This window comes from Ochotona princeps, chromosome 9 (genome assembly GCF_030435755.1).
Source record: "Ochotona princeps isolate mOchPri1 chromosome 9, mOchPri1.hap1, whole genome shotgun sequence".
NCBI classification, from domain to species: Eukaryota; Metazoa; Chordata; class Mammalia; order Lagomorpha; family Ochotonidae; genus Ochotona; species Ochotona princeps.
The window spans coordinates 64,614,345-64,632,255 of record NC_080840.1 but is presented as its reverse complement, the minus strand read 5'-3'; the positions used below and the strand labels follow the sequence as shown (position 1 = coordinate 64,632,255).

The 17,911-nt window shown below is 44.8% G+C and overlaps 1 protein-coding gene across 1 annotated transcript in view; it reads left to right on the top strand.

The window, feature by feature from the left end:
• Positions 1-15,044, top strand: part of PAG1 (phosphoprotein membrane anchor with glycosphingolipid microdomains 1) — a 172,934-nt gene extending 157,890 nt beyond the window's left edge. The window contains exons 5-9 of the mRNA XM_004588075.2: positions 742-793; positions 3,901-3,997; positions 5,880-6,484; positions 12,115-12,174; positions 14,269-15,044. Coding sequence (XP_004588132.2) covers positions 742-793; positions 3,901-3,997; positions 5,880-6,484; positions 12,115-12,174; positions 14,269-14,637 — 1,183 coding nt within the window. The 3' untranslated portion in view covers positions 14,638-15,044. The remainder of the gene's footprint in view (positions 1-741; positions 794-3,900; positions 3,998-5,879; positions 6,485-12,114; positions 12,175-14,268) is intronic.
• Positions 15,045-17,911: the final 2,867 nt, after the last annotated feature.

The window sequence follows — 17,911 nt, the reverse complement described above, 5'->3', positions numbered from 1 at the left end:
TCAGCAGAGGAAAACCCAGACGCTCTGAACCCAGGAAGCCTGGTAATTCCGGCCCAGTGTGGGCCAGGCCTCCGTAGCTAGGGCAGGCCCCACTGACCCAGAGGTTAAAGACATGGAGACAGAAGACATGGAGACAGAAGGTTAAGACTTGAGAGGGCCTGTCTCTGCCATTACCAAGTCTCCCACTAGGTGTCACTCTCCCTTTATACAAGATGGAAAATAACTCTGGGCTGTCCTGAGTGAAAACACATTCTATGTTGAGTCCGCAGACTTTTTCCAAGACTGGAAGTGGACATGACCCATCTTGAGAGCACGTACTTCCTGGTGTGACAAAATTTCTGTTGTCCTTCATTTCTCCATCCCATTGAACACAGCTCTGCAAAGCTCAGACATGAGAAAACTGAATTTTCTGAATAAAGTGGGATAATTCCTTCCAGCATCCCAGACATAAGCTGTTTCTACTCAGGAACCTGCCTTAGTTGTCCCTTTCAGTATGAACTTGGACTTTGTGTCCCTGGATGAAGCGGAGCTCCAGAGAAGCACGTAGTCCCCTAGACTTTCTCGTCCCCTAAGACCTGCCGATGAGTGACCAACTGCCCAGTCTTTATTTCTTGGCAAAATAACCAAAGTTCTTAAAACAAGAAGGGCTTAAACATTGATAAGAGTTAGAGTGGGAAAGGGCAGTGTCTGTTAACTTTAGGGGACACATTTCGTATCAAAATGTTTCTTTTTCCATTCTAGAGAAAAGAAGCCACGACAACCCAGTGGAGACCATGAGAACCTGATGAACGTGGTAAGTGCGTACGTCTGTGTGTGTGTGTGTGTGTGTGTGTGCACCTGCCCATGGATGTACTTTAAAAACATCAGCTGCTTACTCATGTGTTCCCACCTGCTTATGGTCCCAGCAGAACCTAGGGAAGCGCTAAGCTGCTATTGGCCATGGCTACACACTCTGGGTAGCTTTCTACCCCCCATGATGAGAAACCTTTCATTTACTCAGGTTTACTGAGCTACTTCTGAAGTGGAGATGCTTGTGCTGCTTCCAGAAAGATCCTCGGGTGGCTGCACCCTGCCATTCAAATGCCATGCCTCCGCCATGCTGTAGCTGCGGCATTAGTCTGCTGGGGTTGTCCCAGCAAAAGCACGCAGACTGGGTGGCTTAAATAACAGACATATCATCTCTCAGGGCTAGGGCCAGAGGTCTACATTCAAGATGTTGGCAGGGTTGTTTCCCCTGAGGGACTCTTGGGGTGAGCCTGGGACAGGCCTCGCTCCCAGCCAGAGAGGGGTCACCCAGCACCTTCGGCACTCTTTGGTCAGTAAATGCATCATTCCCTATTCTGCCTTCATTGCCACATGATGCTTCTCTCTCTTTCTCATCATCTTCCCTCCATGCATGTCTGTCTCAGCATGAAGTTTCCCCTTTGTGTAAGCATACCACATGTATCCGACAGGGACACTCTGTCTCAAGTGTGACCTCATCACAATTAGTTTCATCTGCAATGATGCTATTTCCAAATAAGATCACATTTTGAGACATTTGAATTTAACACCTTGATATGAGAGTTGCCAGTGGGACACAGTCTTCAAGCCAACCAATGCCTGGACTCACAACACCTAAAGGCTGGCCTACCCTTGTTGGACTTTCCCCATCCCTCAGCATATCAGAGGTCCAGATGAGTCTCCAGGACTCCCTCATGGTAAGCTTTGGTTCTCTGGGTCAAGCCAAAACTGGATAGGGAAGAGTACTGCAAAGGCAGAGTGGAAGACTCAGCTGTGTAACCTGAGGTCTGGTATCAAACAGGCTGCTGTGGTCAGAGCTCATGTAAGAGGCAGCTCTAGCCCATGCTGCCTGACCTAGAAGCTCACATGGCTCTTCCAGCTCAGGTGGGCAGGTAGCTGTCAGGAACCCAAGTTCCTCCTGGGGACCCCAGCATGTCCCTTCACTTCCCCTCTGCATGCACACAACCACCATACCCACCGCTGCTGTCTGTGGCCTTCTCTTAATGCCTTTTCCCACTCCATTGCTAACTCTGATTATGCGTATCATCCACAATGCCCTTACCCCCATCTGGCACCACTGTGGAGCACCAGGATGCAAGGTGGGAGGGATGAGGAATCCCTCTACTGTGACTTGTTCCAGAACTGTCTTTGCACTCACCACCCTCCCCTTTGCCAGGTGGAGAGGGAGGTGGAGTGGAGTGGAGTGGAAGAGGGCTACTTCTGCTGTTCTTGCATTTCTTCCCTGAGTGGGATACTTAGTTGTGACCTACACTCCCAGAAGCTGTAGCAGTGTTACCTGGGAGCTTGATAGACATGAATTTTCCTGATGGCGGGGCCCTGCTGCTGGTTGCCTGCCCCACACCCCAGGTGATGCTGCTGTAATGTGAGAGCCTTAAAGCTGCAGTTCCAGCTGCACAGCCATGAGTGAGGTAGAAAGACAGGCAAGAGAAGGAAAGCATAGAGCCAGTTTTCTGTTTCTTTTCCTCACACCCTTAATCACCACCCCTTCCCATCTCACCCATAGGAATGTGGATATGTGAGAGTGGGCACACACAAAGACCCAAGCCTATGCTAGCAGCACTGCATGCACACAGGCAAACCGCCCCCCACTCCCCGAGAACCTCTCAGCTCCAAGATCCTGCCCAACCTACAGACTGCCCAGCTCCTAGAAACTGAGATTAGACATGGGGATTAGGATGTAGACTGGTCACTTCAGCTCTTGGTTATGCTCTTTTGGGACTATCTGGAAACCTTTCTGCTCCACAACCACTGCTGTGGGCTCATACCTGGGATATGAGCACCTGCAATTCAACTTCCTGGTGACATTAGCTTCTCATAGGATGCCTCAGAGGATATGAGCTGCCCTGTGTTGAAAGAGCCAATTGTCAATAAACTTTGGAGCATGACCCCACGTGAGCCAGTTGCTGTCTGTTGTTATTATTTGATTCCAAATGAGATGTCTGTATTTGTGAGGCCAGCTAGCCAGGGTTCCTGTGATGTTTGCATTGGCACATTCCATGTGGAATCCTGGAGCATGTGGTAGGCTCTTGGGGCTTAGAGACTAACATGAATGGGGAGCAGATCATGTTTGCTGTGATTCAGACAGCTCGGGACCAACTGGTATTCAAAGAAAGACACTCGTGGTCAGCTTGCTTTCTGGCTACTCTTGGCTATCACTCAGTCTGGCCAGTTGTTCCAGGTGAATATCTAGCCCAGCAGAAAACAGTGCCATTCTTCATGCTCAGTGACCCAAGCTTGCTCATAAGAATAAAAGTTTTTCAAAGCTACCTTTTTAGCATGGAATTGTTGCAAATCTTGGAGTTGGTTCAGAAGTATTGTCAAAAAACAGTACCTTATCTTTGCCCAGACTTAAGCTTATTGCCTTCACATGACCTAGGATGAGGATTTCTCATGTTTCCTACGCCATAGCACACCTCTAAGAGTACCATTTTATAGCACCTGTCCTCCAAAGGCAGCACTCCTCGCAGCTGCCATGAATTCCAACCAGCACAGACAGGAGGTCCCCTGCCTGATTTATAGGGAAAACTGATACTTCACAAGCTACTCTCACTATGGCCTATTTGTAGATCACCAGGTAGTAGAGCTGCAGATGGCCTGAAAGATTTCTAGAACCCCTTGAATTCTGAAACAGCACTGTTCGACGGAACTTTCCATGATGGTAAAAGTGTTCTAAATCTGTATTGTCTGACATATTTGTGCTGGTTCCCTGTGGCTACAGAGCACTTGGAATGTGACTTGTCAACTGAGGAACTCCATTTTATTTTGTTTCACTTAACTCAAATCTAAATAGTGGATTCTGGTTTCTGCTTTGCTTTCTGAAGTCCATATTCTTAGCAATGGAATGCATTTGTTTTGGGTGGTTTTTTTTTTTTTTAGCCTTCAGACAAGGAGATGTTCAGCCGATCAGTTACCAGCCTGGCAACAGACGCTCTTGCTAGCAGTGAGCAGAATGGAGCACTCACCAATGGGGACAGTAAGTTACTCAAAAAATACCAGCTTTCCGTACAGACCTCATTGCCACAAAAATACTAGGTTTCAAAAAATAAACCCCCAAAATAAGAAATATATTCTTACTGACAAACAAAAACAAAACGCACCTCACTCAGATAAAGGCTATCAATTATTAGACACTGGACAGTGTTTTTGACTAATGTAGTCATCTTAAGGGCCCATTTTTCCTACCACAGAAAGGCAAACGATGTGCTTAAGCTCATACACTTTGAGTTGAGGATCCTAGGTTTGTGCCAGGAAGTCTGAGTCCTGGGCACAGACTCAGAGCCACTCTGCAGTTTCTGTTCCATGTATGCATCACCTGCCAACAGGTGCAGCTGCTGCCCTCACCTTGTAGCTTCCAGTTTGCAAAACACTTTTACCTGAAGCACCTGGTGATCCTGGTGCCCCAATTTATGGTTGGGGTGGTCCTCAAATGTGGTATCCATACCCCATCTACCATGACAGAGGTGACCAGAACCATGGAGTAAAATCTCTCCCTGACCTGTGATGCGTAGGTGTTTAAAACACAGAAGGATGCTCTGAAGTTCTAAAGGTCTGTGGGATGCATTTTCATTTCCCTTTGCAAATTAGTTCCAGTTGTCCCCAGAGTGAAGCAGTAACTTAACCGCTGGCTCATGATAGTGTACAAGCACCATGAAGCAGGACTGTTTGCTGACTGAGGTGCCTCCTGCACTGTGAATCATTCTTGGCACATCGTTGGCACTCAAGAAACATTTGGTAAAGGGTAACAAAAAATTGGCCTTATACCACATTTCTGTGTCAATCAAGGCATTTTACAATTGGATTTTATTAATTAGATATAGGGATGCAGAAGGTCAGTAAGAGAGAAAAAAGACAATTAAGGATTCATGGGATGTGACAATGGCTTAAGGGACCTATTTTTGCCCTTTGTTCCTCTGATACCTGCCCAAGGAGAAAGGAACTTCTAAATAGAGCCACCTGCTGTTTATTGCATCCCAACAGACAGGACTCTGTAGGGACATATGCCACCATGTACAGTGTTAGTTTGATCCTCTTGAATATTACCTTCTTCCTCTGGCCACATGGAACGCTATCTCTGGGTGTCCCATGAGAAGTAACAATAAATAGGTAAAGCAACGGTGAACCGAAGTATTGCCAGTAGAGTTTATCAAGCGCATCAGAAAAGATACCAAGTACATCAGAAAGTTTGTGGATACAGAATCAAAAGTCTGTCTGGATGCAAACAAATTTCAAGGCTGGCATTGTGGTGAAGCATGTAAAACCATGGCCTGTTTTGTTGACATTCCCATATCAGAGTACTGGTTAAGTCCAGAATGTTCCACTTCTAAGTAGCTCCCCACTGATACAACAGGAAAGGCAGTGGGAGATGGCCCAAGGGACTGGTCCCTAACCCCCGTGTGAGAGATCCAGGTGCAGTGCTGGACTCCTGGCTTCAACCTCGCCTGTATCTGGCCTTGAAAGTCATTTGGAGAATGAATCAGCAAATGGAAAATCAGTCTTTCACCCTCTGTCCTTCCTTCTTTCCCCTCCCTCTCCCATTCTCTCATTTTTTCTCTCTCTCTCTCTCCTTCTACTCTCCCTTTTCCTCCTTTCATCTACCTTTCAAATAAATAAATTTTTATAAGAATGCAGGTTTTAAGACCTATGCCAAGTTTTTTCATAATGCACATTTTCCCTAAAGTTTCAGAAAATCTCTCATACATTAGATAGCTCCATCTTAAACCGTGACTGAAGTAAGGTATGAACAATCTAATTTGTAGCCACAGATCAAGTAGGAAACAAGTGTCTTAATTTCATGCGACCTCACACGACCTGACTCACTGTAGTCCGCTCCCCCTTTAATACCTGTGCTGCTTTAGTCCTTTCAGAAGACAGCACTCTGACCTGCATGCAACACTACGAGGAAGTGCAAACCTCAGCCTCGGACCTCCTGGACTCCCAGGACAGCACAGGGAAGCCCAGATGTCATCAAAGTCGTGAGCTCCCTAGAATTCCTCCTGAGAGCACGGTGGACACAATGCTTAACACGAGAAATGCAGATGGGGACCAGGGGCCGGGGATGGAGGGGCCCTATGAAGTGCTGAAGGACAGTTCCTCCCAGGAGAACATGGTGGAGGACTGTTTGTATGAGACAGTGAAGGAGATCAAGGACGTGGTGTCAGCCACACCCCTGGAGAAGGGGCACAACAGCAAGGCGAGGTCTAACTCAGCCTTGAAGGAGCCTCCAGGGCCCCAGGCCGAGGTCAAGGCAGAGTTTGCTGAGTACGCCTCGGTGGACAGAAACAAAAAATGCCGGCAGAGTATTAATGTGGAGAGTATTCTGGGAAATTCGTGTGACCCAGAGGAGGAAGCCCCACCACCTGTCCCCATCAAACTTCTGGATGAAAACGAAAACCTTCAGGAGAAGGAAGAGCGAGAGGCTGCAGAAGAGCAAACCTCCAAGGGGATCCCTGAAACCAACAAGGTAGGAGGCACCTGCGCCTCTCTTTCCTCTTTTTGCAAACTTTCAAGTTTATTGACTAATTAAAGTGATTTTACTGTAGGCTGTGTTTGACTCTTTTCCCCTTCTAAGGAATAAAATGTAAAAGCCTCATGTTTATAAAATATTTTTTCTCAATATCTATCTTGGATATTGTCCAATTTTTACATCATAGGTGATTAGGACCACATACCATTTTTTACATTTTGAAGACCATACATTGCATGGAGAAGACAAGCTCCCTGCCACATACTTTACCTCCAGTGCTTGCTGCTGCTACACACAGCATGGTGACCTTAAGCCTGAAAGGAACCTGGCCATGAAAGCATAGTGACATACATGGTGGGGATGAGACAACTGTGCCATTGGTTATATCTGATTGTATAGATAGTCCTCCCACAGTACCCACAAGGAATTCCTGATTCAAAGTTTGCCTATACCCACGTAAATAGTTTGATTTGCTTTATGGATCTGAGACCTAGACAGGCAGAGTGTCCACGCCCTCAGTCACCCCCCAAAGAAACTAGGGAAAGTAACAGTGAACCAAAGTATAGCAGTCTATTAAGTGCATTGGAAAAAGATATCAAGTACATCAGAAAGTCTGTGGATGCAGAATCTAAAGTCTGTCTGAATGCACACAAATTTCAAAGGTTGCCACCTATTCAGTCAAGTCTCCCATGTAGGCAGCAGGCACCCAAGTCCTTGAGCTATCACTGCTGCCTGTTAGGTCCAGCAGCAGGAAACTAGAACCATACAAAGCCCCCGAGACTCAAACCAAGGCACTCCATTAGGGGATGCAGGCATCCACACGGTGCCTTCACTGATGCACCAAATGACCAGGTTACTTACAAAACCTCATATAATAGAAACGTTGTACAAATAATTGAACTGCTAGATTGTCTAGGGAATAATGACAAGGAAAAAAGAATCTGTACACCCAGTACACATATTTTTTATTCAAATTGATTCTGTCTATGAATGTAGAGCCACAGCATGCAGAGAGCCAGCTGTATTGTCCTATCATTCAATTGAGAGATCTTGATTTATGACAGTTTCTGAAAAGCTGCCATATCCAATGCAGCATGGCTCAGGGTTTGAAGATGGGACCACAGGTAATAAGAAGGAAAAAAACAGAAGTGTTTGAAAGCAAGACAGCCGGAGGGATCTTCTCTCCATGAGAGTAGGTCAGCCCAATGCCTGTTTCGGTGGCTTTTATTCATCAGACAAACCATCTTTGATGTTCATTGTTTGATTTGTGGATCTTTTGTTTTCTGATTTAGCACTGTCCCAACCAGGAGATCCTCATGTGGATCATGACATGCCCAGAGGAAGGGGAGAGCGGAGCACATGGCCAATTGTCTTAGGAATGTGTGCTGCCTGACATTCTGGCCTTGTCTGCAATGGACCTTGTCAACAGTTTCCTCCCCACAGCTTTTGTTCTCAGACCCCTGGCACTAGTTCATCTTCATTCTTCTCTGGCTGCTGACAGCTTTCCTTAATGACTTCCAAGATCTGAACTTGCTATCTTAAGGACAGTACCCTCTGAAGGCTTCTGCTTTTTGCCTCCTAACGCCCTACCAGAGTCAAAACACTTAGTTTCTACCTGCAGCAGAAGCAACCTGTAACTCTAGAGTTACTCCTTCAAGCTCTAAAAGTGTTCACAGTCCTCATCCAGGGGATGTCTGGTAACTTGATGATTGAACTACAATGAGCTTCACATCTCCAGCTGTCCAAATCTTCTGGAGAACTCACCAGGCCTGCTGATGCTTCAGATAACCAGTATCCATTTTCTATTTCTTACGCTGAAAAAAGTTAGGTTCTTTTATATTCAGATCTTGGTAGAAAGGACACTTAGGCATTCATTGATAACCTTAAAATACTCCTGGAGTTCATGGTTAGAAGGTGAACCAGTCACTCCAATGTCTCAGTTTTTCGTATTAATCTATAAAATCACCAGTTGAAGCATCAATGAAAATGTTTATGAACATGTTTGTCAGAGGCAAAAACGTAGCCCAATGCTTTACTTTTCATTTAATTAAAAATAATAGAACCAATATAAAATTCATGTGCCCTAAACCAAGTAAAGCTTTTTACTTACAAGTATTTGAAAGATAGGAGTGGCAGTTGTCTAATTACTGCTAATGGTCAATTCAGAATTCATATTGAAACTGGGAACCAAATCTACAGCATAAAAACAGATGAGGAGAGAGGATGGACCTGTGGCTTAACCATTCAGGGACTGATTGGCACACTCAGCCCATATCAGAGAATTTGGGTTCCAGTCTCAGCTCCACTCAGGATTCTAACTTCCTGCGAATATGTATCCTGGGAGAGAACTGGAGACAGCTCAAGTAGTCATGTCCCAGCTACCCACAGGAAGGATTTAGGCTGAGTTTTCTACTTCAGCTACAGTCATTGTAGGCATTGGATGGCCTCTTTTTTAAAAGATTTTTAAAGATTTTTTATGTGTAAGGTATATTTATGGAGAAAAAGAGAGAGATCTTCTATCCATTGGTTCATTCCCCAGATGTTCACAACAGCTGGAGTTGACTTGTTCCAAAGCCATGATGCAGGAACTTCTTTCGGATCTCCCATGTCATACATAGGCTCAAGGACTTGAGCCATTCTCCACTGCCTTCCCAGTCCATAAACAGGAAACTGGATCCGAAGTGGAGAAGCTGGGACTAAAACTGGTACCCATTCAGTTGAGCCAGCATGTCAGCTCCTTAAATAAAAATCTTTAAAAATGGATAAAGAAGCAGATTTCTACTGCCACGGAGCTTTTATTTTAGTTGAATGAGACAGATAGAAAGTTTGATGTTTATCAGGAAAAACAGAATACATATTAAAAGAGATTGGGAAAATGGGGTGCGTAGTATACCTTTGGATAAGTTAATCAAGGTTTACCTCAGCTGTGAAAGTCACGTTGAAGCAGAATTAGAGGAGAGGAGAGAATGAAATGTACACTTTGGGGGAAAAGAACAGATGAAGCAGAGATGTGGCTTTCTGAGTGAAGCCTGTCCAGGAGGGTTAAGGGGATGCAGTAGCTACAAAAAGGAAGGGGCAGAGATAAGAGTTTGGGGAGAAGGGTAACCACCAGGCTCCATCTTGATGGCCTTGGTTTTCCAGTACTCAGAATCCTGACAAGGTCATCAGAGAGCCTTGAGAGAAGCGATACATGCCAATCTGTATCTTGGAGTGCCCTTCTGATGACAATTTTGAAATAAACTGTAAAGGAAGGAAGCAAGAAGACCAGTGGATAGCCCCCCTCATAAACCCATAAGAGTTGTTGATGGCTTGGCCCAGGGCAGAGGGAGCTAGAGGAAAGAAAGAAGCAGGGCCTGAGCCAAGAGGCTTGCTAATGATCACATGTATATTGAGCAAAAGAAGAAAAATATTGAGTCCAAAGAGATAGGGCTTGAGCCACCAGAAGGATGATTGGTTGAAGTTACAGGATGGGTGTGTGTATGTAGCAGAGTAGCAAGAAGCTGTAACACTGCCATCCCGTATTAAAGTTCAGCTTCTTGTTGCTCTGCTCCCAATCCATCTTCCAGCCAATGTGCCTGGGAATCAGCCAATGACTATGCAAGTGTTTGTGCTGCTGACACCCAAGTAGGGGACCAGAATGGAGTTCTGGTTCTATCCTAGCCCAGCCCTGGTTGTTGCAACCATTTGAAAAACAAACAAGTGCATGGAATATTTCCCTCAGTCTCATTGCCTTTGAAATAACTACATATACATATACTTAATAAAAAAGACAAAAAAATAAAACAGCAGAAAAGACCAAAATAGGAAAGAAAATCAAGCTTCATTCAGAAGCCAAGTCAAGAAAGTGTTTGGGATAGCACAGGCCATTGTTCTGCTATTTAAAATTCTCCTATGCATATTGGACTACCTGGATTCAAACCATGGCTCTATTCCCAAACTCCTGGTTCCAGCTTCCTGCTAATGTCCACACAAGAAGGCAGCAGGTAAATGATTCAGATAATGGACCACTGCCTCCCATGTGAAAGACCTGGATTGGAGCCCTGGTTCCCCACTTATCCTGGCCCCAACAGGGCAAAGTTCAGGCATTCAGTAATAACCACTGTGCACATGCAGTAAACGAATCAGGCATGAGACATCACACGACTATAATACAAGAGCAATTTTCTTGTAAGGATAGAGGCAAGAATTCTTATGTTGAGTCATTATAAAAGAATAGGAGAATAGCACATGAGTGACTTTTTAGCTAATCTGAAAGAGTTGGCTGTGAATTGGGGCAGTACATGAACTGGAAGTAGGATTGTTACTTCCTTGTTTTTAGAATAGAGAAATCACAGTGTGCGTATGATGGCAGTGGTCTCATAGAAAACTGAAAGCTGATGACACAAAGTGGCAGACTTCCCAGAGCCATTTTCATGAGTAGGTGTGAGGGGATAGGATCTGGCATGTAGAAGGAGGGGATTGCCTTAAGAAGGGAACATGACATGATCATGTGTAATTGACAGGGAGGAAGAGAAATAAATCCAGAAGCGGTCTCATGGAAATTTCTTTTGGTTTTTTTTTTCTTTTTTTTTCAGTGAATTGCAAATTTTTCAATGACCTAAGAGGCAAAGTCGCCAGTTCAGAATTAGTCTGGATGAGAAGGTGTTCCTGGTTTGAGGAGAGAGGAAAGAAACACAACTGGGACTGGGTGTCCCTGGGGAATCTCATATGTCATGTAGCTGCATTAGGGCTCTCTTGAAGGCTACATTCACCAGTAACAAGGAGGGTGGCATGTAAAAATGGTGATGATGGTTGATTTCAGAGTTTCAGCTTGATAAAGTAGGAAGGAAGGACATCAGGAAATGGGGAGACATGGAAAAGATGATTGGTCCCAACAGTGTTGAAGGATAGTCAGAATGAAGGATAGTATGGTTGGAGAAAGCTTGAACAAAAAGTGCTTTTGTTCTAAAGGGACTGCAAGGAGTTGGACCTGGAGGAACTGAGACTGATGGAGAGGAAGGTATAAGGGTACAGTGATGAGAGGCATCCAGTGGGTGGAGAGGGGGCCAAGGAACTGGCAGGCGGGCTGGCTGTGGAAGGGTGTGTGTTACTTGAGTCACTGAGACTCAAGGAAGGAGATGTGTTAGAGAAAGAGTCTGTGATCCAAGAGACACAATCAGTGACACCAGGAAGAAGGCAGCCGCGGAATGGGCAGATCCTTTCCTTTGGGTTTGTAAGTTTTTTCCAGATGGCTTAGGGATCTTCCTGATAATGCTGGTATACTGTGAAAATGCAAAAACCATATGTTTGGTACGTGCCATGTTTAATTATTGATCTTTGGTTGATAATCATTCGTTGAAAGTGAGGAATTGAAGCACTAATAACTATTCTGGCTTTTTTGTCCTATTACATTCAAACATGAAATTAAAAGAAAATTTTCCACATGGAATATTAAGTGAGTATTTCAGAATATCATTCAATAATAGCTGATACAAGTTCATATTTCTCAGGTGCTTCCCATAATTTCTTTGTGCTTCCATAGAAATCATTTGAAAACACTTTTATGGAGAGACCTGTAAAAGCATATGTAAACTAAAGGTCAGATCATTGAGTTCATACTGCTTTCTCTTGCATGTTTGTTCTGACAGAGATTCAGTGCATTGTCATACAAGTCCCGGGAGGAAGACCCAACGCTGACTGAAGAAGAGGTAAATTTTGTTTCTTTTTAAATACTCTGAAAGCTTCTGAAATAAAGGGTACAACTCCCTCTGCTTTGTAACATTATGCTTTATCTGCAAGGGCTTCCATACTATCTTCAACCTGTGCTTGGAGATCAAAATTTGGGGAAGTTGGTTCAGCGCCCTGGAAAGAGTGATTGACTGGCAGCCAGTAAGACCAGAAGGGTAGTGGATAAACAGGTTAGCTAGCCAAAGATTCTGGCGAGAAAAAATAAATAAATATTCTTTTAAAGAAAGAAGATGAGGAAGAAGGAAGCAGAGGAAACAAAGGAGGAGGAGGAAGAAAATAAATGAGCTGGAGGGAAGTAGGTGTGAGAGAGATTTCAGTGTGGGAGCTTTAGGCAGCTAAAAGGAAGAATACACAGAAGGAAATGAAGAGTGGGCTGGAAAATTCAGGACGTCAGAGCAGATCAGTAGAGGGAATTTGACGCAGCCTGTGAGACGGAGGAAGGATGTTTTGGTGAACAAAATTCTCAGGTATGAAAGCAGGTCATTTCGGGAATTTACAGTTCCAGGCTGGAGCCAGGAGCAGATATAACAGTAAGAACAGACTGTGTAGGGCTCGGCAGCATGGCCTAGTGGCTAAGGTCCCTGCCTTGATCCCATATGGCCGCTGGTTCTAATCCCGGCAGCTCCACTTCCTCTCTATCTCTCCTCCTCTCAGTATATCTGACTTCGTAATGAAAATAAAATAAATCTTTAAAAAAAAAAAAAAAAAGAACAGACTGTGTATTGCCAAGCACCAGGGCTAAAAATTCACTGGTTAGACTTTCAGTGAAGCCATCAAAGTGAGGAAGCTGGTAGATGTATTATTCTTGCAGTCTGGGTTTAGACAAGAGCTAAACTCTGGCTGTGATCTTTGCTGGATTTCCTAGCGTGATAAATGCTGGATTGTGCAACACCGATGTTTGCATACTGCCACACCACACGGGCTTCCCTGAGAAGATCCTGCACGCCCGCCCTGTGTGTCTGTCCCCTTCCTTGGGGTGTACATCCCAGACCACATCCCTGGAGCACATCTGCTCATCTTAGGAGCTGCTTTCCCTCACTGTCTTGAGACACAGTCAAATGCCAAGTCCCCGTCAAGCACACTTCCAAGCAAGCATGATTTCTTACCACAAACACTACTCCCCCGAATGCCTTCTCAGTAGAACAGTTCATCTATCCTTGCACAAGTGATCCAAATGTGTGAGCCTACGAAAGTGTTTGTGGAGCACAGGCTGCTCTTGCTATGGGAAAGAACATCCGTGAGATGTCTCCAAAAGCCATGGATGGGCTGGCTGGTGACAGGTGTTCCCACTAAGCTCATTCTGTACATGACAATGAACCGGTAATGCCCAACTGTATCAAAAGCTGCTGGTAAGCACTGCCCCTGCACACGTGAACTGCCCAGCCAAGGCCTGTCTTCAGGCTATACAGAAGCAGGAAGCATGGAGTGGCACCACAGCAGGCCACACAAAGGCAGGAGGCATGGAGTGGCACCACGCAGAAGTTCTCACTGCTCACGGGTGGCGGGAGCAGCACAGAACTCATTCCCACTCGCAGGGTGTCTGACTCATGACTCTGAGCCACAGCCCGAAAATATGGCTTTCTGATGACACCCCAGGCCCTGCTGCTGCTGCCTGTGAACCTCAACCTTGGAGAAGCTCTGTCTGTGTGTGTGTGTGTCCCACCCTTTGTGGTAAAACAGTGAAGCCCCTTTGCCAGTAAGCCATCATTCTGATAGGGTAATCAAACAGAACCCAAGGTCTTGGTCAGATAAGAGGCTTCTTTGATTACCCATTCCTCTTGCTCTCCTCAAACCCTCCATGGGCCCAAACAGAAATCGGTTTCCATGGAATTAAGTGAATTTGCCTGATACACTTATGCAGTGAACTTAATGTATCTTGTAACCTAGTAATGGGCTCCTGACTTAAGATAGCTAAGCCAAGTGCTAAAGGGACACACACACACACACACACACACACACACCTACCTGTGAGTGCCAAGTATGAAGTTCATCATTGAAAGGGGGCTGTAGGAAGTCATAGCTTGAAGTTTTATTCCATTCCACTTGTTTCCTAGATCTCAGCCATGTACTCCTCGGTGAATAAAGCTGGCCAGGCAGGGAATAAAGCAGGACAGTCCCCGAAAGCGCTGGAAGCCACCTACAGTGCCATTCAGGAAGCGCCTCAGCGGTCCACCTCCTCCTGCAGTGATCTCTATGCCACCGTTAAAGACTTTGAGAAACCCCCAAACAGCGTCAGCACGCTTCTACCAGCAGGGGGAGCCCGCCAGGAGCCAGAGCCCGACTATGAAGCAATACAGACGCTCAGCAGAGAGGACGAGAAGGGTCCCCCGGAGACCAGTGCCCACCAGGGTCTCATCCCCAAGGAGAATGACTACGAGAGTATCGGGGACCTGCAGCAGTGCCGAGACATCACCAGGCTCTAGGAACTCAGAAGACAGCTCCAGAGAGCCCAAGAGCAGAGTGCCGGCACGCTTTTGCTGGAAGAGCTGGGAGATACAGAACAATACTTCCTATGCTGCTTTAGCCAACAGAAGGCAACTGGGAATGCCAGATGTCTTCCCAGGTTCTGAAACTGTGAGGTACGAACCGGGAACACCTGCCCACCTGGGAGACATGCACAGTGTGGCGCAGGCCCCTCCTGCACCTTTACCCTCCGTAAAAGACCCCAGCTGCCAGGGGTTTCATCCCCACATGAGGAAAGTCGGGCTGGAAAAAGGAGCTGCCGTCAAAGCGGATGAAGGCTGCACACACCTAAACACTGCCATTTGCAGAGCAAGGTGTTTGCTTGGCCCCTCTGTTGCGAACTTTACACGTGTGGCTTTTTCCCCTGATTTTTCCTTTTTTTTTTTTTTTAATTTTGTGGTTCATTCCAAGGAAATTCTGCAAGGCGTGGCCCTTGCCTTCTAGGTAGGTGTCAGGTCGGTAAGAAACAGCACATGCCAAGAACCAGCCGGCTCTCTTACCCAGACCCTTCGGGGCCCGGGATGCCAGAGTGACATCCCAGGAGTCCCTGGGGTCTTTGTGACATCTTGCTTTGGCTGTTCTACATCAGCAGCCTCTCCCCACAAAGTACTGGAAGATTTATTTTTATTTTTCTAGTTCACATGTTTTTGTTCCCCCCAGTATTTGTCCAGCTCATCGGAGCCTTTTCAGTGTTTTCAATGAATATTGTGGTACTGCTACACTTGTTTGAGCCAAGAGCTCATCCGTTCAAGTCAGCGAGCCTTAATATTTATGTTGGGACACAGATCACACATGAGGACAGCAGCTGTGGATCCCCCTCTGAAGGGCTGTGGACACAAGTGGGTGTTCCCCATGAGCTCTACCAACCACCCAGTGTGGAGATTCCTAAGTTAACTGCCACCCTAAGGTAATCTAAGATGAAAATGTAAACATTTATTTTTGTTATATAAATTTATAAGAGGTTTTTTGGTTCAATGCCTGATTTCTAGAAAGTGCCAGAACAAATGTATATGAACTATTTTGATTTTATGTACAATTATTTCTACTGTCCTTTTGAAAAGACGCCGTGAAGCACATAAGCTAGATAATGATACACTGTTGTTACCATCTTTCTATCCAAGTGTTGAAAACATCCAAGGATTTTCAGGACTCAGCTTTTCAAAACGGTACTTGGAGCTCCTGGTCCACTGGGGAAAGACACAAATTAGACGTAAGCCATGATTTTCAGTGTTTTTTGCTGGCCGATTTCATCATGCTTGAGGTGGTAAAAATGAAAAGAACACAGTCTGCCTGCGCTGCCTATGAATTATGAACCTCCTGAAGTTACAGTTCTATCAAGGCTTAAATACGTTTTTTAAAAAACAAAATGGTGATGGATTTTGTGACCCGGTGCTTGCCAATGCAAATTGCCTGTTGGAAAAAAATTTCCCCTTCATTATACAAAAATCAGTGGCTGAATTGAATCATGAATTTAGGTGTTCAAAGGCTGCTGTCGGCAAACTGGTCAGTTTTCATTGAAGAGGAGTCTTGTTGAAGGGCTAGTATGATGTGTAAGCTATAATGGAGAGGGAGCTTTTGCTGCATGGGCAAAAGAAAAAATGAGGTAGTTATTATACCACTGTAATATCTAGGACTCTAAAGATTTAATAATCTTGCTGTTTTCCCTCATGACAAAGAATGCAATTGGGAGAATGAGGCATCTTGAAAATTGTAGCGATTAACTTGCTGGCACATTTTCCCACCCGTGTGCCCAGAGCTTGATTTTCTGACTGCTCTGTATTATACTTCTGAAATCCTAACATGAACTGCACTGGGATCAACTGGCTGGTGGTTGTGATTCTGCAGTCCGTCCCATCTCACCCGTGAGGACTGGCATGCCTGTGCACAGTCATCACTGATTAGGAGATAATGGCAGAATACCCAGGAGTCCCTGAGGGAAATTGATCAGGAAAGTGCTAGGCACTTCCTCCCCGTCTCTCCGGAGTACTCCCTCACCTGGTAATTTTCACTGCTGGATATTAAGGAGTTTGAACCAATGATCTCTTCCTTCCTCAGCGGGGTTCCTTAAATTCATGGTAATAGCGGAGTCACACTGCCCACCTAGGAGTGCGCATGCAGTAGGAAAAGCCTTCATGGACACCTGACAGTGCAACAGTTTGTATTTTGTCATGTCTTGCTTATCACCAAACAGGTATGATCTAAAGTAGAGAATCCTTTCTGTAGAAAGAAGCTCAGTAAAAATAATCATGTCACCCTGAAACTTAATTATTACGATTTCCCCCCAGGAGTTTTCAAATATGGGTTTATGCAATATAGCAGTGAAATTTGCACTCACATCTCTCTCTTGAGAGTCCAGTGATAAGACCGCAATATGCTAGAGGGGTTCTAAGTGTAACTTTAGTAGGAATTCTCAGGCCCTTCAGCAAAAGCCCTAGCAGGTTGACTGGTAACACAGCCCTGAGAGTTATGGGGGAGAGAGATGCAGTGTAAACTCCAGTAAACCTCTGCTCTTTGAAGAGTCGGCTTCTTTACTGAAATATGTGTGTAGATGTATCCTCACTGTACTGACCTTGTAGTAGGGTTTTTCATCAGTTTCATCATTGCTTGTTCAGAATCTGTGCTTGAATCTTTGAGATAGATAAAGGCTGATGACTCCTGTCATCTTGAGCTAAATGCTAGAGAGCTTTAATATGTCAAAGGCCAATTAGCAAAACCAGAAGTTACTATATATCAAACATTCAACTTTGACATCCATATTGTATATCCAGTTGGTATAACCTAGGTTCTGTGAAATTAAATAAAGAAAGAAAAAAATGTTAGAAAAATTTTAGGATTTGCTGATCAGATCAAAATTGTGCATCTATCTCAATTAAAAGAAGAATCTATGTTTTATTCAGATGATTTGAAACTTGAGAATTATTGTTACCTAACTTTTGTTATTTCTCAATTATCATCATCAGGAATCTGTTTTATGTGAATTTCTTGAGGAAAACTTAAGTACTAAAAGAAAGTAACTTTGTGACTGTGCTGTTTTCTCCCTCCTGAACACCAAATCCGATTTGTTGATCCTCAAAATCCCAAAATTCATTCTGTCTGAGTGCTGAATTAAACATCAGTAGTCAACATGAAGAACTAAAATGCAACCTCAGTATGTTACTATTGTCTGCTTGTCTACCTTAATTTTTTTAGGCAAATTAGATCATTTTCTTAACTAAGGTACTTCAGAAGATTCAC